This window comes from Biomphalaria glabrata, chromosome 10 (genome assembly GCF_947242115.1).
Source record: "Biomphalaria glabrata chromosome 10, xgBioGlab47.1, whole genome shotgun sequence".
In the NCBI taxonomy this organism is placed as follows: domain Eukaryota; kingdom Metazoa; phylum Mollusca; class Gastropoda; family Planorbidae; genus Biomphalaria; species Biomphalaria glabrata.
In genome coordinates, this window is record NC_074720.1 from 17,008,887 (window position 1) to 17,034,539 (window position 25,653).

Genomic DNA, 25,653 nt, shown 5'->3' on the forward strand with positions numbered 1-25,653 from the left:
AATAAAATTCAAGAAAACTAAATATTTGGAAAAGTTGCTTTGAGTTGATGTAACATAAAACAAACTCCAATATTGGGTTTCAGCATTCATGTAATTTAAAATGCAGTTAAAGACCAATGTTAAATGTAACATCTTGTTGAACTTGAGTTGTAGTCTGGCTGCTGTGTCCTCCAAAAAGAGATTTAAACAAGTCATCCCTAGAAAGAAAGAAAAATAACAAAAATAAGATAATTTTCAAGTCACATCATATATAAATAGCAATTTGACATGTGCATAACAGTAGGTTTTTTTGGTCACTTTTACACTTTTAGACATTTTTGTTGAAAAATTGTAAAATCACACAAATTTTAACACATGTACCGGAAGCTCAAAATTGGAACCTGTGAAATCTGCCCATGTGGAGTATCACCAGAGAATGCCGACAACATCCTCCAAAAACTGCTCTCTTTACCAAGAGGCCTGTATAAGACATTGGCCCCAAATCACCCCAATAGAAAGAAAACTATATGGAGAGCTCCCTGATTTGGAAACTACTGCGCAGTTCATCTCATGTATTGGTCTAGTCATCTGAACACTCCAACATAACAATGAGAATAAAGAAGACACAAATTTTGTCAGTGCATCAATGTTTTACAAACATCTGCCTGTAGTTAATACAAAACAAAGTGACTAGTGCAACTAAAACAACACAAAGGACTTCACTTACTTTTGTTCATCAGACCATAAAGACTTGTCAAAGGGAGTCATAAAATTTTTCAGTTTCTCCTTGACATTATACCTACAAGTACAAAATCAGTTTTTAAAAGTAAACAGCAAAATAAATCCTTAAAAAACGAGACACTGTACAGTTTAAAACAAACCTTAAAGTAGGTAACACTTACTCAATTGAAATGTACCGCAAAAAATGTTATATATCTTTATTGATCTAATGGCTATATTTAGAATGTTTTGCCTTCTTTCTAACATACTACTGTTACCTGATTTTTCTCCCCTTGCTGGCCTTTGTGTCGACTTTTCTTTTCTGTTTGTTTCTTAACCGCTGAATTTCTAGCCATTGTCTGCACAGAAAAAACATACAGCAAATAGTTGAGCTACTTATTTAATGGAGTGTTGGAGGCATGTCTTAGTTCATCAGAGTGATGTAGACATTTAAAATAATGGAGTCTTTAACTTACTTGCTAGCAGTGACTGGATCAGTTTCCTCATTTTGTTTCATTTCAATCAAGTCCCTCAAGCAAACATGATAAAAATCACAGTCATCTACAATCTCTGTGTTCAAGGCCAACTCTTGTTTATTTTTGTGTTTTAACTTTAACTGGGAAGGTAAGTGTATCAAAGATTTCAATCCATAGAACAAGTTATTTCATCTAATATCAGTTATTTAGCTTTAGAGAAACACTCCACAACATGGATACCTCTATGTCTTGCTCATCATCCCAATCTTCTACTTCTGCCTCATCTTTAGTTTTCACCTCATTGACTTGTTCTTGTTGGCCAAGAATTTTGTATAATGAACGCTGCTGGTGTAGACGTTTCACCAACCTCTCTCTGTTAGCAAGAACCTTAATTATACAATACAGTTTGATGAAGAAATGGAACATGTTGAACAAGATTATTGTAATTAATTTTTGTTGTTTTTATAATATTAATAGTGCTCATGCTTTTCTTCCATTTATTAAACAAAAACACAGCTTAAGACATATAGGCACAGGATAAAAAGATCCAGCATAATATTTTTATTTAGTGGTCAAATAGTTTATTACAAATACAGTATTCATCATCTACAACTGAGACTCAAAACTAAGTACATTAATGCTGAGCTAAACTAGACCAAACAGTAACTAATGAGACAAGTACCTGCTCTATTTGTTTCAAGACAGACATCTCAAAAGCAGCAAAGTTTTTGGCTTTGATTTTCCCAGACGCCAATCTGGTCTTTTCATCCCATTTTGACAGTGTATTATTTCTGTTGGAAACAAGTTCTAAAATAATGATAAGAATAAAAACATACAAAAATAAAACTATAAGAAGAACAAAGAAGAGTGACATGTCTTTGTTAGTCTGGAGCTGACATAGGTATCATAGTCAAAACTTCATTTGTTCCTACTTGGTCAGCATTGTGCCTCTAACCTTAACTCATCGAGGAAATAAAAAGGACTACTTAGGAAAGAAATATTAATAATATACAGTGTTACTGCCACGCATCATTTACCTACATTGCTATATATTTTTGTGAGTTAAATAAGATTTTTTCCCCCTGGGATCTTCAGAAAATTTGAAATTCAAAAGAACGTAAGTCTTCAACAATAAAAACTGACTGAAACACAAATAAATTCACTTAGCCAATGCTCTGTTACCTAACAGACTGGAAATCTTTGTGATGTTTGGAAATAATTTCCTCCATCTCTTCAACATTTAACTTTCTTTTCTGTTTTTTCTCCCTTTTCCCATCTTTAGGAACAACATCTATATCCATATTTTCTTCCACATTATCATCATCTTCATTCTTGGGTTTAGTAGTTCCACTGTCCTCTGTCTCTGATTCACTAGTTATCTCCTCATCAGAATCTCCTGGTATACTTTTACTTGTAACAGAAAGCAAAATATGTCATTAAAACTCAATGATACATTTCAAAATTCATAATGACAATCACACATTACACTAAACACATAGTACAAACAAAAGCTGAACATTTACAAAAAATGATATTGACAATCATAATAAGTTTTAGACTATAATGGGTAGGAAGTCACTGTGAAAAATGTGTTCACTATTAAAATCATAAGTTCAACAGGGTCAGTGAAGCTGTGTTCACCCGATGCTAGTGGATCACAGTTTATGAATACGCTGTGTCACCTTACTTTGTCAATCTTATTTTCCTTGAAAAAAAAATGATTACAATGTCCTACACTATTTATACCCCATGTGAACTTGAATTTAAATGTTGTTTGTCTTCTTGGCTAATTCAGTAAATCTCATAAGAGCTTTTCAAATAACAGCTCAACTTGTGAGTATAGGATGACATTTGTAACAAGGGTGTCAAGCTGGAGAACACAACGGCCAACTGCTTTTACTCCCCCCAATGAATGTCAGGTACCCCCCATTAGAGTTGGATGAACCTAAAAATCTTGAAGTTCAAAATCTCAGGCTTCAGTGGAACTCACACTCTACCACACCCTGTCATTAAACTTTCTGTGGCTAGCAATGAGACAGTGGTGTAGGGATGACATTTATTTAAAAATTATTTGTTTTTACTAATGTCAACAATCTGAACAGTTGTGTGTGTGTTCTAATTGCCACCATTTTTTTTTTTCATTACTACTATAAAATAATAAAATAAATTAGTGCTAAATATTTCCTCTTACTTTTTAGCCAATGTATCTTGGTTAGTCAAAAGTAAAGCCTGTAACTCTAGCAATGCTGACATGAGTTTCCTGACTGAACTGTGAACTACACAAATACAAAAATGAAATTGTTTTATATTTTAATACATACTTTTTTTTTTAAATATATCTCAGCAAAAAAAAATAAAAAATTAAAATTAATTTGCAACCAACATGTCAAGCCTCTTCCCAAATATTGACCATTTCCAGTGTTAGGTAGGTATATTATTTTATTTAGTCAAGACATCCTCAAGTATAATAAAGATTTTTTTTAATTATAAGTGAATTATTCATTTTTGTTTAAAATCTGCTCAGGTGATCTTGTGCTACAAAATCTGAAAATGTTTACCATTGTTAGCTTCAGTTCTGAAACTACTGTCCTTGTTGAAATCAGGCCATGTTTCTGGCAGAGGGAGACGATTGCAGGCAGCCACCATTTTCTGAAGTGCAATTCTACCTTTAATAAGATCATCCCAAATACCTGTGCAAAATAATGATAGGAAAAAGTTTAAAGAAAAAACAAACAAACTTTAACTATTGTATAAACCTCTACCACCAAAAAATTTTTATAAATTTATCAGACTGGGAATAGCAATATTAAGTAAGATGTCATTTTATAAAAGATACAGAGACAAAACATTTAAACCAAAATGATCTAATTCAAACTGGAAGCTCTAGTTTCTAAGACACCATTCAAACAAAAAATATCAGTGAGTACCTAACTGAAAAGAAACAGCATGTCCTTTTTCTCTGTCATCAGATTTTGTTTGTGGCACAATGGCAACAGCAGCTTCTATAAAAAGAAGAATAGAAAATGTTTGAAATCTGATCCTAGATAAATGAAACAATTATTAGTATAGCACTAAGGTTGTAATATATCCTAGTTTACTGGATTCATGTGTGTTATAAGTTTCAAATAAGTTATCTGACAATCAAATGACATAGAACCATTTTGAGTTGATCTTTCAATGTAAAATGATTTATAATTAGAGTTTTTAAAACTATTTTTTTTATTGGAGATAAGTGATAATGTAGGTTTGATAAATGTTTCTTTTAAAAATCTTATTAAAATTTAAAATTTTAAACCAATTTTCAGATTATTGTATTTTTTTCTCCTTAAAGCCTGAAATTAACTATTGTTCACTTTAGTACACGTAGCCAACTCTTAGGACACCAATCAGTCAGATGCCTGCTAAGTATTAATACATGCAACACTTGCACAAAACTCAGTAAGGCTTAAATGCTGACATTTAGGTAGGCCAGTAGATACTTTTGTGAACTGGCCTACACCTAAAATGGATGTCCAATGTTAGGGTATCACTATGATTTAACACTAATACCTTGGAAACTATGACATTAATTTTAGAAATATGAAAATTTATTGCAATAAGTTTTGTTATTTAGTTTTGAATCTTCATTTGCAAAGTTTTAATTAGCCCTAGCCTCATTTTTTTATGGCATAGCTGAAAAGTTCAAAGAAATTTTGATTAGTTGACAAGTTGTTACCTGTATAGTTAGCATTAACATAAATGTGCAGCATATGTAGACTTTCCTATCAAACAATGCAAGTTCCCAATGAGAGCTAAATGCTTTTCTTAATTTTCTTATAACATTACTAGTTTAAATAGCACAGAAAACTGATGAGGACAAAAGATGGCTACTAAAAGCTAATTTTGAAAGATGCACAGACTTGAGTTTTGAGTTAGCAACAATTTGTTTTTTTATTTAGGCTTGGCACAAAAGTATTCTTTCTTCACAATGCCTTATATTCCTCCACCTTTGTGGTTGAAGACAATCATAATCTCATTTCCAATGAACATGAAGATGGCTATTAAAGACCAACTGAAGAGGTTTTTTTCTAAATTGAGATAGCGATTGATTCAGACAGTAGATAGCATCAAAGTTAGTTCCTAAAATTTTGAGATTTTAGAAAAGCGTATTTATATTAGAAAAAGTAATTTGAAAGTGAAAAAATAACGAGATTTGAAAATCAGCTTCAATGGCCGAAACCGGAAGTGACGTATTGTAATGGACTGAGAAAATGTAAATAAAAATAGACATGGCTGGATACGTTATTGATAGCGATTCAGATGATATACTTATCTAAATCTAGCTGTCAAACAATTTTAAATGATACTTATCATGGGATGCACCAAAATGCCCTGAAGATAACTCTTCTACTTTTTCAAAATATATTATAGAGCAGACTATTTAATTAATATAATTATTATTGATAGATAAGACTAGACTACTACTACGTCTACTACTAGACAGTCAGTGCTGAGTCACTTATGACTAGATCTAGATAGATATACTAGTAGATAGTAAATTCTAGATCTACTATAAATTATAATCATAAACTATACTAGTATACTAAAAGTATAAGTCTATTATAATTTTTATTATAACAAAACTAAATGGATAGATCTATCTATCTCTAATTCTAGCTAGGTCTTCTAACACTTTTACTAGTCACTCACTAGATCTAGTTTATATTTATAATAATAATACTTGACTTTGGCTTGTAGTAATACTTTTAGAGTTTAATACTTATACTAGAGACACTAGAGTAATAGTTTATAAACTAGTAGATTTAAGTAGATCTAGAGTAATCTAGACTAGCCTCTATCTATGTTAAGTCTAAGCCCAGTCGCCAACATTTTTTAATGCTTGAATTTGTATATCTATGTAATAGTACTAATAGTAAGACCTAGTGAGTAGTGTCCTAGCATAAAGATTATTCATAGATATAAATAAATATAATATTATATTAGTCAAGGTCTAAACCTAAAGCCTAAGCTAAATTTAAATCTATATCTAGAATATATTTATAAAAGATCTAATTCTAATATAGCCCTTTACTAGCCCTTACTATACTTATTAATAAGACTAGACTTTAGATCTAAAAAATAATAAGTCATCATTTATATTGGTAATATTAAATACAGATCTATACTAAACACATGTGACTTGTCTTTAAGTCTTAAACTTAAACAGGGCCGGTCCTAATGATTGCGGGGCCTTATGTGAAACTGATTGCGCAGGGCCTAGTCTGGGTGGGAATAAGGATAATAAGTGGAAATTAAGCTTTTGTATTTTAAAAAAAATTGACTTTGAATTTTATTCAATCTTTACTAAGTACAAGATTACGATCAAATTAACTTTACTTTACTAACTTTGCAACCTATGGCATATTAATATGCCAGTCACTATTAAAGTAAATAAAGTATAATATGGAAACTTCCGATTAAAGTGAAAATTTGCCTGATTATTACATTTTATTACATGAAAGCTGACAATGCCTTTTATCGCGCGTAGGATTAGCGTTTTCCGGAATGAATGACACCCACAATTGACAATTTGTCTATTTTTCAGGAGATTTTTATGACCTTTCATGAGATTTATCTTATCTTCTTATATAATACAGACGTTACTTCAAAAAAGAAGATGATTACATCCTACGCGTCATGCATTTAGTCATGCATATTAACCAATGACTTAAATTCTGCCAAGTCACTGGTTTTCGTGGCTAGCTCAGACAACCCATTCCATGCTCTAATAGCACTAGGGAAGAAGGAGTATTTGTACAAATTTGTCCTAGCATATGGGACGAGGAATGTGCCTTTATCTTTGTGTCTTTCAGAGTATTTTATTAAATTTTGTTTTTGTATTTGAAGATTATGGTTCAGTGTTTTATGTATGATTGCTACTTTACTTTTGAGCCTTCTGTCCTGAAGGCTTTCTAAATTTAGTGATTTTACTAAAGGTGTTACTCTAGTCAAATGTGAATATTCGTTTGTTATGAATCTCACTGCTCTATTTTGTGTCTGTTCCAGTTTCTTAATGTTTTCTTGAGTTGAGGGGTCCCAAACGGAGGATGCATATTCTATTATTGGCCTAACCAAGGTTAAGTAACATTTTAGTTTTATGTTCTTATTTGATTTATAGAAATTTCTTTTAATAAATCCTAATGCTTTGTTTGATTTTTTTGTAGTTTCATCAATATGTGGATTCCATGATAGTTTTTCATTTATTATAACACCTAGGTATTTTGCATTTTTAGTCTGTGATACTGGTTTGCCATGAATAAGATAAGTGGAATTAATTTGTTTTAGTTTTTTTGTTACTCTTAACAACTGACATTTTTCTGGGTGGAAAGACATGCTCCAATTTGATTCCCATTTCTGTAATTCATCTAATTCTCTTTGTAAAATATCTGTGTCTTGTGTTGTTTTTATTGTTCTATATATTATGCAATCGTCTGCAAATAATCTGACTTTTGTTCCTGAACTAATGCAATTTGGTAAATCATTTATGTAATTTAAAAATAGTAGTGGACCCAAGACTGTACCTTGAGGTACACCTGAGTTTACTGTTATCGGTGTTGATTTAGAGCCATTTATTATAACAGTTTGTTCTCTCCCTATCAGAAAGTCTTTAATCCACTGATGCAGTGGACCATTAATGCCGAAATATTTTAATTTTTTAAGCAAACTATGGTGGTGAACTTTGTCAAAAGCCTTAGAAAAATCTAGTAAGATAGCATCTATTTGTTCACTATTATCTAAACCTTTTGAAAAATCATCAATTAATCCTATTAGTTGTGTTTCACATGATCTATATTTCCTAAAGCCATGTTGGTATGGTGTGAGGACATTATGTTTGTCTAAGTGGTTTATGATGTTGCTACATATTATGTGTTCTAGGATTTTACATGTGATGCTGGTAAGTGATACTGGTCTGTAGTTCCTGGGTCAGATTTTTCTCCTTTTTTAAATAGGGGGGTGACATTAGCTTCTTTCCAGTCCTTTGGTACTCTGCCCTGGTTAAGTGAAGCCTGAAAGAGTATTTTGAACACTGGGGCTAGCTCATTACTTAGTTCTTTGAGTAATCTAGCTGGAATACCATCAGGTCCAGATGCTTTATTTGGTTTGGTGTTGGCTAATAGTTTTTGAATTCCATTTTCTTGTACTACTATATCTTCTATGTTGTCTACTTGGTTCAAATTCAGTAATATGTCTTTGTCTCCTGGGGCTGAGAATGCTGATGCAAAGTATTTGTTTAGAATGTTTGCTTTAGTTTCATTATCATTATGTATTATGTTATGTTCATCTTTTAATGGCGCTACGCCTGTTGTTTCCATTTTCTTAGACTTAATGTATGACCATAGGTTTTTGTTGTTATCTTTAGATATTACATTGTTTATGTATTCACTCTGCAGCTGTCTGCTTACTTTTTGGGTTAAGTGTTTAATTTTTATATACTTTTTGTAAACTCTTTCTGCATTAGTTTCTTTAAATTTTCTATAGAGGTTTTCCTTCTGTTTACAAAGCTTCTTTAGTCTATTATTAAACCAGCATTTATTTATTTTGTTTGATGTGTATTTAGTTGGTATATGATTTTCTATAATGCTTTTAAGATGGTTTTTAATGAAATTCCAGAGGTCATCGACTGGTTGGTTAATGTCTTTTTCTAATAAGAATGTTTGTTGAAAGTTTAGTGCAGCTTGGTGTAGTTGTGTCAGGTTACATTTATTCCAGAGTAAGATTTTTCTTTTGGGTTTTGTATTGGCTACTGCTTTTATCTGACTGTGTATTTTTATGATCTCATGGTCTGATAGACCAGGGATAATTTCATAATCAACTACTAATCCAGGTCTGTTGGTTAAGAAGAGATCTAATGTGTTGTTTAATCTAGTTGGCTTTTTAATGATTTGATCTAAACTTAGGTTGTGTAAAGTTTCTATGAAAAGCTCATTTATGTCCTTAAGGTTTTGGTGTTTATCTATGGTTAGTGTTTTCCAATTTATATCAGGTAGGTTGAAATCACCCATAATCCAAAAAACTGCATTTTTATTTGTCTCTTTAAGTGTAGTAATCTGATTACATAGTTCCTGCATGTATTCTAAACTAGAATTTGGTGATTTCCAGGTTTTATATATACCGATATATATATATATTGCAATTTAACAATTACACCTAGAATTAGCGTGGGGCCTATGAAAGTGCAGGGTCCACTGCGACCGCATAAGTTGCAGTGGCTTAAGACCGGTCCTGGTCTGAAATATATTAGATTGCCTAGACCTAGAGTAGAGTAATTTATTATTATTAAGAACAATAAGAGTTAGATGTTAATGTTAGATCAGATAATCAGTATAACATATAATATATATATATATAACCACTAGTTCTATATATATGTATACAAAGTATACATAATTAAGTATAAATGTTAATAAACAAATTTTAAAAAATCTATTTTACAGAAAACTTATGACATGTGGCATACAGACAAGTTTACTAGATGGATCTTTCATCATTTTGGAAATACAAGAAGAGTTAATATTCCCTGTTTCTATAGATTGTGAAACCAATCACAGAAACATTCTACAATTTTATTTTATATATAATAAATACCAATAAATGTAAATAAAAAATCACATTTTAATAGAGTTCTTCATTATACACACAACATTATTTTAGTAAAAGCTTCGAATCAGGATTTAATATTATTATGTCATAGCCCAAAACTCCATCAGGATGTTAGTTAATGGCAGTGGTCAATGTTTGAACCTGAGACCACAGAGAAGACAGTTCGGAGCGCAAACCACACAACTTTCTGCGTTTCGAAACGTATTCAAATTTTGATCATTTCTATGTTATTGCAGATTTGAATGTCCATTGCAATGATGACTTGATCTGTAAAGGGGTTACATTTATAAAAAATAAGAGTCGGATCTCATTCTTCGAATGATGCTATTTATTAGAAATTGCAAGGTGGAATAGATATTAGAGGCCAAAAGAAAATCCACTGCCGAGGGAAGACGTAGACGTCGTAAAGAACATTTAAATTGACCACCAGCTAGGGCTGCGTAGCCATGGAAAATACTGCATTCCTCATTAATCTTTCGACTCGACTGCCAGCCTTATTTATTTAACACTTTAAATTATGAATAGCTCTGCATTTTTTAATAACAATAAAATATATATATATTCAGTGATTAACTGGCAATAATTGGGTTACTAAAATTTAATAAAATGAGTTGCATAACTACAACAACAGTAGCCTATATGCATTACTGAATATTATATTGATACTACAATTTATTTTTCACTTCCCAGAGAAAAGAAAAAAACAACAACTCCTTTTGCAGTTGGATAATCTCTTCTATTTATAGTCTAAACACAATTTAAAACTTTGTTACAGTTACAGATTAACTTGCTAACTTAACTATCTAATGATTCTATTCGTGAGGTATATGAAAATTCAATTTTTACATATAGATTTATAGAACTATTTAAGTAAGAGTGTAACAAAATCCATATTTCGTATATTAATAATAATATAGAATTGGTAGATCTAGGGCTAATTTTTGTCTTATAGATTAGTTTTTAGAAATTTAGATCTAGTAGATCTAAATCAGAATACCTTTAACTTTTAAGTCTAGGTTAAGGTTAAAGCTATTTGCTAGAGTTGTACGATGTTGTGACTCTAGATTCTAGATTCAAACTAAATATAATCGTGTACTACAATAACTACATTGAATGAGCTCAACATTGTAATTAATGTTGTTTTTTTCCCATATTTGGCCTATTTAGGCCCTAACCCTATAGGTTAATAATCACTATTAAGTGTATAGATAGAGTATATAATTTTAAACTTTGTTTTTCTAGATCTAGGCCCAGCACCTCGATCGGATCAGTCTAGATAGATCTATATAGATAGGTCTAATCTCTAAATATCCAATACTACTATTACTAGATCTAGACTTCATCTAATTAAATTTAGGTCTACTTCATACATCATTAATGATCTGAGAAAAGAAGATCTAGCTCTTGATCAAAAGCAGTAGATGTAGAACTAGAATAAGCCTGAAGCAGTAACATAAGCCATAAATTGCGTAACTTGGCTAAAACGAAACATGTGAACTGAGGCGCGCGGTACTGCGTGGGCTGAAACGCTGTTCGCTTGACTAGATCAAGAATAAGCCAACAAATAGTAGATCTAACATGCAAAGCCATAAATTGCGTGATTTGACCTAATTTCCCCAACTCTAACATCCACATTTTATAAACTGGTGTGTTTTAGTCGCCTTTGTTTTCAGAAACTAGCATTCCTGTAAAAAGGAATAGGGGAAATACGCTAAGCCATAAACTGAAAAATTTGACATGATTTCCCTTAAACTACGTCATCGACCTTGGTTGTCTGGGAAATACTGATCTCGAATGGCTTCGAGATTGTGAAATTTAATAGTCCCTAAAACGCATATTAAATTGCTTATATCTAAATAATTACAAAGAATATATGTCTAATATTTCGTATATATGTTTCTTTAAGCATTATGAAACTAAAAAAAAGTATTACACCGGTTTCCGCATCTGACCCCAAAACCTCTTCAGTTGGTCTTTAAGTCCAAACTGCACTTTGAAAAGCTGACTGCACACAATGCATTGGTAGGATGGGTCTGGTGTGGCTTACTTTTGCTCTAAATTTTTTATGGAAAGTAAAATGTGCTCTCTGTGGGTAGGGAAATAAATATTATTTTGTTTTATGGCACATTGGGGGAAGCGGTGGCTGAGCGTTAAAGTGCTTGACTTCTGAACTGGGGTTCGAATCCAGCTGAAGACTGGGATTTTTTATTTCAGGGATATTCAGGTGCCTCTGAGTCCAACCAGCTCTAATAGGTACCTGACATTAGTTGGGGAAAAGTAAAGCGGTTGGACTTGTGCTGGCCACATGACACCCTCGTTAACCATAGGCCACAGCAACAGATGACCTTTACATCATCTACCCTAAAGATCACAAGGTCTGAACAGGAACTTTACTTTGTTTTTTAAATATTGGCCACATTATTGTTATAAATATAGTGAACTAAAGAATGAAGTACCTTCCTTTTCTTCATCACTGTCTGCACCAGATTCTTCTTCTGTTCCATTTTTATCATCCATATCCTCACTTTCATCATCATCCTCTTCATCACCACCAGCATCACCACCATCATCATCTTCATTTAAGCTTTCATTATCACCAGCCTCAAAGTAATCTGAATTGTCACTGGCTTCTTCACTGTTTGATTCATTGCCATTCTCAATACTGAAATTGAAAATTATGAAAAAAAAAAAAACAAGTCACAAAATTTAGGTCATTATAAAGATCAGAAATATTGCAGTTCTTTGTCAGTCAATCGGGACCGCCCTACAGATTGCGGGGCCCTATAAGAAACAGATTGTGCGGGGCCCAGTCTGTGCAAGGATAAGGATATTAAGTGAAAATAAAGATTTTGTATCAGAAAATAAATTCGTCTTTGCACTTTATTAAGTACAAAATCAGGCCACATTAACTTTACTTGTCATCTATAGTAGATAATAGTTTCCCAACAAAAAGACGATAAACATTGAGATCTGTCTTTTGGATTTAGGCTACTATCGACTAGCAAAATATTGATTGATTTGATTGAGATCAAAATAGATTTAGATCTATACTTATATGCCAGTGACTATTAAAGGAAATAAAGTACTGGAACTTCCTGTTTTGGTTAAAATTTGCTTTATTATATTTTTATTAAATGAAAGCTGAAAATTCACTTCTTTTTTTTAATGGCGTTATCCATATTGAATGAAACCCCAAAAGACAAATTTGTCTATTTTTCAGGAGATTTTAAAGAGTTTTCAGTAGATTTTCATGACTTCTTTGTATATTTTGCAATTTCAGATTTCCAGAAGTTCCTGGAAAATCAGAGGCTGCTGGAACCCTGTAATAATAAGTTTAAATGATTTAATTTAATAAGTTACACCTAGAATTAGAGCGGGGTCCAATGCAGCTGCATAGGTTGCAGAGGGCTAAGACCTGCCCTACAGTCAATTTTTAGAAACAGAGATAGTCCCAAACAATTATTATTTACTCACTAACCTGGAATCTTCTTGTTGAAATTCTTCTTCTAAAAAAACAAAAAAGCAAAAACAAACAAGCTTTTAATTTTGCTATTTTATCTAATTTTAACTAAATGATAGTTTCATTAATAGTTAATCCAAATATATATCAAAAATCATAATAATAATATTTTTCATTTTATTTGTAGCATGGAAGCTCACTGCTATTAATAAATTGTTTTCATAATTTCCATTAATTCCCATCACCATTTTCATATTCAATCTTTAAACATGTCCACAACCTTTACAGAGACTAAAACTAAAAGTTTAAATCCACAGTGATAAATATTCTGAATCATCGTAATACTTTTTTTTTCCTTTTTGCAGTGAGTGCATACAAATTAAACTACTTGATAATTGTGCACACTTACCATCAGAATAGAGTTCATTTCTAGATGTTCTTTTCCCTTTGTATTTTGGATCATCAGCTATAAGAGCAGCTTGTTTTCTTAATGCTGTTGATCCAAGTGTCTCAGTCTCATCAAGGCTGTCTGCAAGCTTAGCTTTGAAACCTAACAGAAATACAAATAGTTTACAAAGCCATTCCATTGTTTTAATCAACTTTAAGTAAATCAGAAGCTAGTAGTTCAAACTTACATTCCATTTTAAATCAAGATCATATTATCCCAATGAGCTGATATGCACAAGTTTAAATAAAAAATTTAATTGCACATGCCGTGACATAAAGGCTGGGAGGACAAACTGCTTGGCTACCTAACAAGAAAGCTAGAGTTCAAAGCCCGACTCGAGCAGAGTTTTGTTTACTGCATGCCTAAACTGGCTAAAGGTACAGAAACCTTTTCCTAGGGGCAGCAGGGAATGGGCTGGTCCATAGCGCACTGTGCAAGCTGTAACTGTAAGCATCTAGCCACTAGATTCTATATAAAAGCAATTTAAATAAAAAATTCCACTAAGGGAACTGACTCTCATACAACATTACATCACATGTAAACAAACACTATTATTACTGTTATCGACATTTGTAATGTTGAATTCAATCCAATTTCGTAGGATAGATCATTATGTAGATCTAATTCATAACCAGTAGAGGTCAAGGTAGACCTATGGGCCTACAGATCTAGACTATAGACTCTATCAACACAATATTACATCTAGAATATTCTTGACATAATACTCACAATTTTACTCACATGAAACATAGATCTAAATCTAGAATAGACACTATCACGGTGACTAGATTAAATTCTAGATCTACTATAGATGATAATTATAGAATTATTATTAAATTTTATACATAGATCTATTATAACTTTACTATAAGCTATTATTCCTAATATTATATTTTATATTTAATAAAGATATAAATCAATGTAGGTCTCTACACTATTATTATTATATAGACCTTAATTAAACTTAAGTATAGTCTAGATCTAGATTAATATATCTAGACTATTTCTAGACACTCTAACTCTCTCTTATAGACTTATATAATACAGATGTTACTTTAAAAAAATGATGATTACATCCTAGGCATCATGCATTTTATCATGCATATTAACCAATGACCTAAATTCTGCCAAGTCACTGGTTTTCCTGGCTAGCTCAGGCATCACATTCCATGCTCGTTTATAAATAGCACTGGGGAAGAAGGAGCATTTGTACAAATTTGTCCTAGCATATGGAACGAGTTCAACGAGGGATGTCCTTTATCTTTGTGTCTTTCTAAGTATTTTATTAAATTTTGTATTTGAAGATTATGGTTCAATGTTTTATGTATAATTGCTACTTTTATTTTGAGTCTTCTATCCTGAAGGCTTTCTAAATTTAGTGATTTTACTAAAGGTGTTACTCTAGTCAAATGTGAATATTGGTTTGTTATGAATCTCACTGCTCTATTTTGTGTCTCTTCCAGTTTCTTAATGTTTTCTTGAGTTGAGGAGTCCCAAAGCTCAAACCGAACAGAGCATGCACATTCTATTATTGGCCTTCCAAGTCATAGACTAGTCAGTGAGTATAGTTACCGTCACATAGATCTACTAGAGTCATTATTCAATCATTATTGTATGATTGAATATAAAAAGAAAAATATTTATAATGATAATTTAATTATGATATAGATCTATATATATTTATATACCATGGCCATCATTCATAGCCAGGCATAGCCCTTTCTGGCCCTACCATCATGCCCTATGTCTATGACTACAGTACACACTAACACAGTGACACACACTATGACTATGTCTATGACCTACCTAGCCAATAGTCAATAGTCACAATGGATTGAATGGATAGTGCAATATTATAGTGGCCCATAATTGTCACTATATTATATAGATCTAGAGTCACTTAGAGTTTAGAATGACTTAGACTCTACTGTGACTCTAAGACTTAAAATACTTTGAAAAAATTAATAATTAAAATTTTATGTGACAAGATTTGTAAGTGTAAGTTTAAAGTTAACTAAGACTAGAGTACTAAGACTAAGACTAAGTCTAAGTTGACAGATCTAGCTAGACTCTAGAGTCAATCTAATCCTACATGATTATTACACTGAATTCGTCTTAAATTTTAAATGAAGCAATATTATTAAATTTCTAAATTTAGATTATAATACTAAATCTAATAATGAAAAAAAAAAATGATTCATAGATTTCTAAATTCATTTTCATACCATCGATGGGATCTTCGGGATCGATGTCAACTTCGGGAGCAGAACTTTGCAATTTAAAAATTTCATCAAATAACGAACTTTTAATTTTCGACATTTTACTAAATTCTAGATCTATTTTATATAACTAGACCTAATCTATATTTAATTTCAGAGATTAGATTATAGAATAGATCTACACTCTAGAATCTCTAGATCATACAAAACATGTGTTAAAGTCTATTTTAGTATTTTCTTTTAACCGGAAGTTTAAAAAAATATTTTTTTGCCATCTTTTTTATGGTCCATTGTGAAAGATAATGGATATTTTATGATGAATATCGTATCTATGCCTATATTGACTTTTCTAAAGTACACATGTGGCTGATTTGGCCTGTATGTACTTGAAAGTCTTTATCGTGGCATTTTGTTCACCTTGGAATAGATTTTTTTCTTTTTACACACAGAAATATTCAAATTAGGCTACTTTTTCAGGCATCACTTTATCAAGGTAGAGAACAGAGGGACCAGAAAGAGGCTAATGTAACTCTCCTATATAAAAAGAGGAGAAAAATCTGATCCAGGTAACTAGAGACCAGCATCACTCACCAGCATCACATATTGGACACAATGGCCTTTGACAAAGTTCACCACCATAGCTTACTTAAGAAATTAAAATATTTTGACCTTATTGTTTTTTTTTTTTTTTACATATTTCGGATGTACCTTCATAGTTAAAAATAATTTACATTACAGCCCAAACCTCCCGCAGGACGACGGGGGATGGGCAGGGTATGAGGCCGGGACCATTCAGAAGACCGAACGACAGCGCGCATAACGCACGACCAGGCAGCCACCCAACTTATGGTTCATTACACCAATATTTAAGTCATTGGTTAACATGCATGTCGCGTAGGACTTAATCATCTTCTATTTTTAAGTAACGTCTGTATTATATAACATAAGAAGAAGAATGAATTCAGGATTTCCTGATAGGGTGATCGCGTGAACGAAAAGTCGTGAACAATTTGTCGGTGATCGAAATGTCAGTGAACGAATAGTCGCGTGAACGAATTGTCGGGTGAACGAATTGTCTGGTGAACGAATAATCGCGTGAACGAAAAGTCGTGAACGATTTGTCGGTAAACGAAATGTCAGTGAACGAATTGTCGTGTCCCCCTGATGGGGAGCGATCAAATTGTAGTAATAAATGGATCCAAATAAACACCAGAGCCGCCGGTACGATATTGAAATCTTAACTTTTAAAAAGAGTTATTTGTTTAATAAAAAAAAAAAATAAATGCCCGTGGCGAATGGTCTTGGTAGGCTACTAAGGTAAATAATTTTGAATTCATTTGTTTTGTTGTTATATTAAATCGAATCAACATTATGAGCAATTTGTAACAGCAGTCTAATTTTTTTTTTTTAAATCATCAATCAAAGGCTGAAAATTGTTTGTATAGAATTCAAGTATAAAAAGAGTGAAGTTCCCCTTTCAGACCTTGCGATCTATAGGGCAGATGATGGAAAGACCATCTGTTTGTAAGATCTGATAAAAAAAGAACAAGCTTGTGCTCTAGACGCTGATTCAGAATGAACACGATCAGAACTATTTAGAATACTGTGTGGCTCCTTCTGTCTCGGAAGACAATGGATGAGCCAATCACTAGTTTCGTTTTTTCCCCCTTTGAATCGTGTATAATCTATATACACACACATTGAACATTGTTTCACATACTATATACTAGTATATACTATATATAGATTTATTATACTCGTCACCTTTAGTCAAGGTTATAAGAGAGAGAGAGCGCGCGATTTTATGTCATTATATTTTTTAGGCCTAGATATGACGATAAATGTTATCAGGGAAAGATAATACGGGTCGAAAAGTTGCTGGTTTTGTGTGGTTACGCCCCATTCTTTTTTGAACTTAGAGCGTGTAAAATGTGCTCGTGCGTGTAGACCTACTACACTCGCGTTTTAAAATAACATGTCCCTAATTTGTTCTCATGTAATTGTTCACCACAAGTAAACCACTCTTTTCTGGTTTACAGCCTAGGGCTAAGCCTATATTACTTTTGTACAGATTAAAAACATTTAACGATATGTACATAGTAAAAGTAGTAGTATATTTTCTCTATTCAATGTTAAGGCATGTAATATTATATTTAAACAAGCAAAATATATATTTATTTTTTATTTCACGAGAAAAAACTGTACATTTACAGCCATATATCTCAATACTGTAAGATTGATTCACCTTTTCTATATCAAATAAAATAAATCAATTGCCACTAAATAACTGATTAACTGGTTAATTGTTTGACTGATTACTATTTAGCTTGGGGCAATGAATAGTGAAAGTTGTGTAAAATTTCAACTTTACAAAAGTTTTACCAGACAGACAGACGAGTGAGTTAATATTATATTTAAAAAAACCAAAACAAAGCTCATCTAAGGAAAGGAACTCTGCATTTACAACTATATATCTCAGTAATGTAGGTGTTATTTGCTTATTCGATATCAAAGAAAATAATTAATTACCAACAATTAATTAATTGGTTAATTTTTTAATTTGGTTCGTGTTATGCTAGAAGCAATTAATGATTATTTTAAGTTTCAACTTGATCTGAGAATGGGTATGGGAGACATGTGTACACTTAAGGGGACGAAACCTACATAGGCCTATTTAGCCGTATCTATGAATACTGAAGTATTCATTTCCTTTGTTGGTATCAAACAAAATAATTAATTACCAGAAATTAATTGACTAATTGGTAATTTTGTTGTATTGATTCAAGCCTTGTCTATGCCAATGAATAATTGTATAAAGTTTCAAAATAACGTGTACAGACTTTTAGCTAGAAAGACAGACAGAGATTTAATTCTGTAGGGGTGAAAATACAAGAAACATGCATATTTGTCCGGCAGGGTCACATTGACAGACAGACAGAGATTTACTTCTGTAGGGGTGAACGACTGTATAGAAAATACAATAAACAAACATATATGTTACTTGGTCCGGCAGGATCACATTGAGAGACTGACAGAGTGAGTTGATATAAGCTTTGTAAAAAAAACAAAAAAAAAACAACATGGAAAATAAAACCCAACAAAAACAAGTAAAATATATTTTTAAAAAACTTTTTTTAAAAATCAAAGCTTATATTAAGTGTAATTGTATCAATTTCTAGATCTAGACCAGTGATTCCCAAAGTGGTCTATATAGACCCCCAGGAGTCTACGAAGACCTCCAAGGGGTCTACGAAAGTAAAAAAAAATAAATTGGGGGTCTATGAGATGTCCACGGGGGTCTACGATAATAGATTTCATTTAAGCAGGTCGAGTTACTTAATTTTCACATTCCATTAATGTAATTATTTCATACACTAATATATGATGTGTACCTTCGTTAATCCTTTAAATATTTATCCTGCTATTCAAACGAAAAATTGTTGTAATCAATTTCAATACTTATTTAAATAGCTTAATTTTGTCTACATGTAACTAATATTTAGAAAAAAAAAAGAAAAGAAATGTAAACAGTACAGCATTAATTATTTAAAATTGGGATTCCTTCCTTCCTTGTCAAACAAGCAGTTGCCTAAGTGACTTTTTTATGACGATATGAACCAGTTACGCTGGAGGATCATTTGAGACAATGCCACCCTGACAAAAATTAAGATGTGAAAAACTTTTGAACACTCAAAGTTCAAAATAGACCCACAAAATCTCTGTTCGACATCATGTAGAGAAGATGATGGTTTGTGAGAGTCTTACAAGATTTCATTACTTAAAGCAAAATACGGAAAACAGCAAAGGTCCAACATTGATTTTACCAGCCGTTTTACATAAACCTACATCTGTTATTATTAAAAGAATTTCTTTAAGCGACAATACAGTTCAAGGTCGCTTCGGTGGCATGAGTTATAAAATTAAAAGCTTCTTATGTAAATCATTGCAAAAGACATAAATACAGTTTGGTCTGAGTCGGATCCAGAACTTTGGAGTGGGGGGGGCGATTTTTTTCCAAACCCTAACCCTAACGCCCAGTAAACCCTAACCCTATGCATAAACGTGCGTACAGCATATATATATATATTCGATATATGAGAATAAAATAAGACTTTCTCAATCTTCGGCGAAAAAAACAGAAAAAAAAAAACAGTCTTTCTCTTGCAAGCTTGGGGTCTGGGAGAGCGCTATAAGCTTCTTCAGTGGGGTTCGGGGCGAAGCCCCGACGCCCAAAAGCGTTTTATTGCATTTTTCTCTGCAGAAACGCATTCTTTTGACATCTACAGCTCATTATTTATCAGTGGGGTTCGGGGCGAAGCCCCGACGCCAAAAGCGTTTTCTTGCATTTTTCACGGCTGAAACGCATTCTCCTGACATCTACAGCTCATTACTTATTAGTGGTGTTCGGGGCGAAGCCCCGACGCCAAAAGTGTTTTCTTGCATTTTTCACTGTAGAAACGCATTCTTCTGACATATACAGCTCATTATTTATCAGTGAGGTTCGGGGCGAAGCCTTGACGCTAAAAGCGTTTTCTGGCATTCTTCACTGCAGTAACGCATTCTGGTGCCCTACAGCTCATTATTCATTCTATTATAAAGGACCTTTTGAAGAATGAGAAAAATATTCTAATATGAATTTATAATCCCTTAATACATTGCAAATACAACCGATTTGTTCTTTGAAAAGATAAGATACCCCACATATTTAGATTAAGGTTTTGAGGATCGCCGCCGAAAAAAAAAAATTTGATTAATAATATTCAATAAAATTCCAGCATACATCGTGAGTTATAGTCTTAAATTTATTTAACTAGAAAAATATGAGATAGAGTAAAGGTTGGAAAAGTCGACTAGGAAAAAATTATCTGGCTTTGGAACTCATCTCAACTGTGACTGTTATATTGAAAAATTTCGTTTGAATTATAACTTTTCCAAAGCAAAGTCTTTATTAAAATAGTTATGATAAATTCATGTCAAATTACACAAACTCTGTCTGGAAAGGGCAAGGGCGGTAAAATGAAAACTATTAATTCTCGCTCTTTTTATAATTTCTGCTATTGATTGCATTTTGCATTAAAGAATAGGGGTTGGGCGACTCTATAAAATGATTTACTTTATAGCATATATAAATTATATTAGTGACAGATTTTTTTTAATTTTGTAATTTCTTACTATAATACAAAAAGAAAAAGTATTGATTTGTCCGATGGGGGGAAGGGGATTGCATGTATCGCACTTCCACCTGTTTATATTATATAGATATTCGACTAATTTTGTTCACATACTATGATTTCTCCATCAAAGTAGGACCGCCCCCCCACTCAAAGGGTTTAGATGGGAAGGACGGTGGAGGTATTCGCTCTTCCCCTTCCAATCGGCCAACAGGTGAACGAAATTATATAAAGACCGGTTAAAATACCAATAACAAGTTTTAATCATATAGATAATAATAATAATAATTGATTCTGTTAGCAAGCTGTGATTTCTACAAATAAATAGGACCGCCCCCCCCTCCCACTCGAAAGTTTATGGTGGGGGGGGGGGCGGATTGATGCCATCGCCCCCTCCCGACACTACCAAATCGGCCAAAATACTAGAAGGGGGGGGGCGAAATAATCTAAAAATAGGTTGAAATATAAATAATTAGTATATATTATTAACATAAGTAATAAATTCGCATACAAATTGTGTGAATTCTAAACTATAATTCGTCCGCCCCCCCCCTTCGGGGGGGGGTGTCGGCCGAGTGGGGGGGGGCGATCGCCCCTACCGCCCCCCCCCTGGATCCGCCAGTGGGTCTGACAAGGTGTAGCGCTGTGTGCTACAAACTGTCTAATGGTCACCATCTCATCTATGCCTGTGGTCCCTTCTGGGCATAGGCCACCAACCAGCTTCCTCCAGGCATCTCGGTTCTGGGTGAATCTCTCCAACTGTCCGCACGTCTTGCCCATCTGGTTTGCATCTGCTTCCAAATCGCGGAGACCTGGAGAACCATCATCACCACCATGAAAAAAAATCCAGGTATTCATCAATATCTGCCTGAGAAAGATTCTTATAATCCGATGGCCAGACAAGATCTCGAATGAGGAATTGTGGCAAAGAACAAAGCAGCAGCCCATTGAAGTAGATATCTTTCAGAGACGCTGGAGATGGATAGGTCACACACTTCGATAGTCTGCATCCAAGATAACAAGGCAAGCCCTAACCTGAAACCCCCAAGGAAAGAGAAAGAGGGGACGGCCCAGGAATACATGGCGCTAATAGTCACCGTCTCCTAATATTTTCTTGGGTTAACCAACGAGACCTTTCCCATGTTTGGGTATAGTAGCAAGGCAGCAGAGGTTTGAGTTAAGTTTTCCTTCTGTTCGGTGGGTAGCAAGACAAGGTTAATGAGCCCTTCCTGCTCAACGCTTACTGGTTTAGGCTCCAGTTACTCGCCTTCGACCCTTCTCCTGTTCATGAAAACAGTTCCGCAGATTCATTATTTGAGCCACACGTGAAAGATCAAGAAATAGGCCTACACGAACAACTGCTCTTTGCGAAACCTTTTACAATGATACTTTAGGCATATTAATTAATTAATTAATTAATATTTAATGTTAGGAAAGACTACTTCATAGAACGACTAATTCGTATATGAAACATAATATCCGTAGTTGTGTAGTTTTAAATTACCATTTCACTCTTCAACTCCCTACAGTTAGAAATTTGTTTTAAAAAAAATGTTAATGAATTTGCAAAAATGTGCAAGTTGAGCAGGGGGTCTACCGAAAACCAGAAAACATGGCAAGGGGTCTACGGGACAAAAAAGTTTGGAAACCACTGATCTAGACTAACAATAAAATTGTGTGATTGGTAATATTTTTACCAATTGTTATTTGTTAGCAAAATTTCACGCTTTTCGGATGCTCAATGTGCAATGATCAATGTACTGGAGTAGACCAGTTAAAGGGGAGAGGGGGGGGGGAGATCTGGGAGGCTTCCATCTTAGATTTTCATAAGGCCTAAATAATTTAAAAAAAAAAAAATTGCTCTACTCGAACTCGAGGGCTCAAGTCTTTTTGATTGAAGGCCGACACGATAGCAACTGAGCTAGACAAATCCTTACTAAATTAGAAGGTTTTAAGTTATCTAGTAGGCCTACTAGTTTTAATTTTTTTGGCGACGACCTAATTCTCTTCACAACGATTATCTCCCTTAGCTTGTACTGTCTCTAAAACAAAACAAAAAAAAATCAATAACGACTAATTGATAAAATAATTGGTCTTTTTTTAAATTTTTAATTATTGATTCATGTGTTGTTAGAGACAATAACTAATTGTGCAAAGTTTAAACTTGATCCGAGAATGGGAAGTTGAGGATTTAGCGTGTAAAACGATTGTAGGCTACTAGCAGGGCCGCCGCGAGGGTTGTGGCCGCCTGCGTGCGAAATTTTAAAATGCCGACCCCCCCCCCCCCTTTTTTTTTTTTTAGAAAAAAATACATTAAGACTGATCTGGACTGATCTGGACACTGTACCTAAAGTGCACTTTGATTTTAATCCATTTTTGTACCATTCCTTTTTCCTTTCAGGTCTGCATCGTTGACGTATCCCCATGCCCTCTAAGATGTTTTATTTTCAATTTTAACTTTTGCATTTTTTTTAAACAATGTAATGAAAAAAAAAGAAACTTAGTCTCACTAATAACGTTATTATTAAGTTTCATTTATATTTTTAAACACTATGTATATAATCCAAATTTACATAGTTAAATAAAAAAAAAAAGATTCAGTTTCACAGACTTATATATAAGGTCTATGGACAGTTTTGTTTTTTCCGAAATAGTTTTGCCTACATAAATTTTGAGCATTGTAAAAGTTTCTTCATGGAGATAGAATTGAAGATGCGGCAGGCTTTCGCTCAAGTCGGCAAGGGATTTGATTCCGGGTGGGACGCTTATTCTGGCCTTTTTCACTTAGTAAGAAGAGAGAATTTTTAAAAAGGCTAATATTAATGTGTTTTCTATCAGAATGCACTTTTCATCCTAATAAAAAAAAATCGAGGGCCCTATTAAGTCTAATTATAAAGAGGCAGCCCTGGCCAATAATATTATGCGAGGGACATTCTAGGTAGGCCTACATATTGCGCACGGACGTCTGTAATGGGCGTGATCTTTTTAAATAAATTCTTTGTGTTAAGTCTCTGTTGCGGATGTTTTTTTTTCACACAAAAGTCGTCACTATAAAGAAGTACAGAAGACAGAAGAATTCGACCATTCTGAGACCAAAAATTCCAGAAGAATCACACAAGCGGAGAGGTTTTTAAATTTTTGCTTTAAAATGTTTTAACCCATATTGTTGCATACGCCCGTCGCAAAAAGAGGTTTACAATGAACAAGGTTCTTGTTAGAAGATAAAAAGACGTTATCTACTAAAGATATTTTAATTTGTAGACCTATATACATGTCATTTACATATTATTCAGATAAATTACATTGAAAATAAAACATTTTTTCACCTCTCCCTTTCCTGATTGGTCGTTGGCTTGTCGCTTCAAACATTTACTACAACTGAACCAATGTATGCGTTTAATAGTTTTAATAACTAAGATTGAAATAACTTGAACAAAATTTCTTATATAAACATAAACTCAAGATAACCGTTATTTCAATATTCACAGATTTAACTTGAGATAGAAATCTAATATTAATGAAATAAACTGATGTTTCAACGAAATCTAACTCGAGACAAAACAACGTCTTTACTCAATTCATGTCTCCAGATCGTTTGCCGTTTCACTAAATTAATCACCCTCAATGCATAACCACCAATCATTTGTTTAATCTCTTCTTATCGTCGCCTGGGAAACATACACACTTTATAACACAAGTTGTTCCCCCCCCCACACACACACACACGTGGGACCTAAAGTTTTAGAAATGCTGCATTAAAGATACAGATGGTCAATACTGCAAAACAAAATAATACAAATAATAATCCAATACGGAATACTTGCACATGTTTTTGAAAAAAACATTTAAAAATGTAAATACGTTAATTATAATGGAATATTAAGCAGTTCTAATATAAAATATTAATACAACAGATTCCGTTTTCAACTGATTTTACTAGGAAAAGAAGAGAATTAAATGTATTTTAAACTAGAACACAAATGAACTTAATGTCGACCTACATCTACACTCTATAATCAGTCAATCATTTCAAATAAAAGTGACAATGTTTTAAAATTGACTTTCTAATTACTAGATCTACTTACAGGGCGGGCTATTTGACTCGAAACAAATATTACAAACAACCCCCGAAAATTCAAGGCCAGGAGAGTGTCGGCACTGGAAAAAAACGCGTGACAATCCCTCGCGCGGCGCTTTTTTTTTGTTCTTTTTTTAAGTTCCTAAAATTACTTCTTATTGTACGAATATCGTCTTCCCCCCCCCCTCCCCTTGTTCCAAGTTTTCAAAGGATAATGGAATCATTAAAATTAAAAAAAAAATATTTAAGTAATTTTTGTTATTATTTGACCAAAAATTAATATAAAAAAAAAGGAATCTTGGAATATAGATTTGGCCGCCCCTTACATTAGGCCGCCTGCGTGCAATGCACACATTGCACAATAGGAAGCGGCGGCCCTGGCTACTAAACATACATACAGAGTGTGTTGATATAAGCTTTGTAAAAAGTAAAGATTTTAAAAACTCGAATTAAAAATATAAT

The 25,653-nt window shown here is 33.1% G+C and overlaps 1 protein-coding gene across 1 annotated transcript; it reads right to left on the bottom strand.

Moving 5' to 3' along the window:
* Positions 1 to 72: 72 nt before the first annotated feature.
* LOC106051612 (protein AATF-like) lies at positions 73 to 16,383 on the bottom strand. The gene is made up of 14 exons (XM_056044100.1): positions 15,949 to 16,383; positions 13,685 to 13,825; positions 13,294 to 13,321; positions 12,272 to 12,477; positions 4,103 to 4,177; positions 3,734 to 3,865; positions 3,367 to 3,451; positions 2,358 to 2,585; positions 1,858 to 1,966; positions 1,416 to 1,562; positions 1,176 to 1,315; positions 978 to 1,058; positions 707 to 778; positions 73 to 197 (listed from the first exon to the last, which is right to left on the bottom strand). The coding sequence occupies exons 1-14, from the start codon at positions 16,040 to 16,042 to the stop codon at positions 107 to 109; spliced, it is 1,629 nt and encodes a 542-aa protein (XP_055900075.1). The 5' UTR covers positions 16,043 to 16,383; the 3' UTR covers positions 73 to 106.
* Positions 16,384 to 25,653: the final 9,270 nt, after the last annotated feature.

What these genes read in the sequence shown, in the direction of transcription:
- LOC106051612 (XM_056044100.1), bottom strand. Translation starts at nt 16,042, where the DNA reads ATGTCGAAAATTAAAAGTTCGTTATTTGATGAAATTTTTAAATTGCAA. An exon ending in CAGTGATGAAGAAAAGGAAG is followed by an intron (nt 4,178 to 12,271) that starts GTACTTCATTCT and finishes TTCTTTTTATAG; the next exon opens with AAGCTGCTGTTGCCATTGTG. An exon ending in TTATGGTCTGATGAACAAAA is followed by an intron (nt 198 to 706) that starts GTAAGTGAAGTC and finishes CTTTCTTTCTAG; the next exon opens with GGATGACTTGTTTAAATCTC.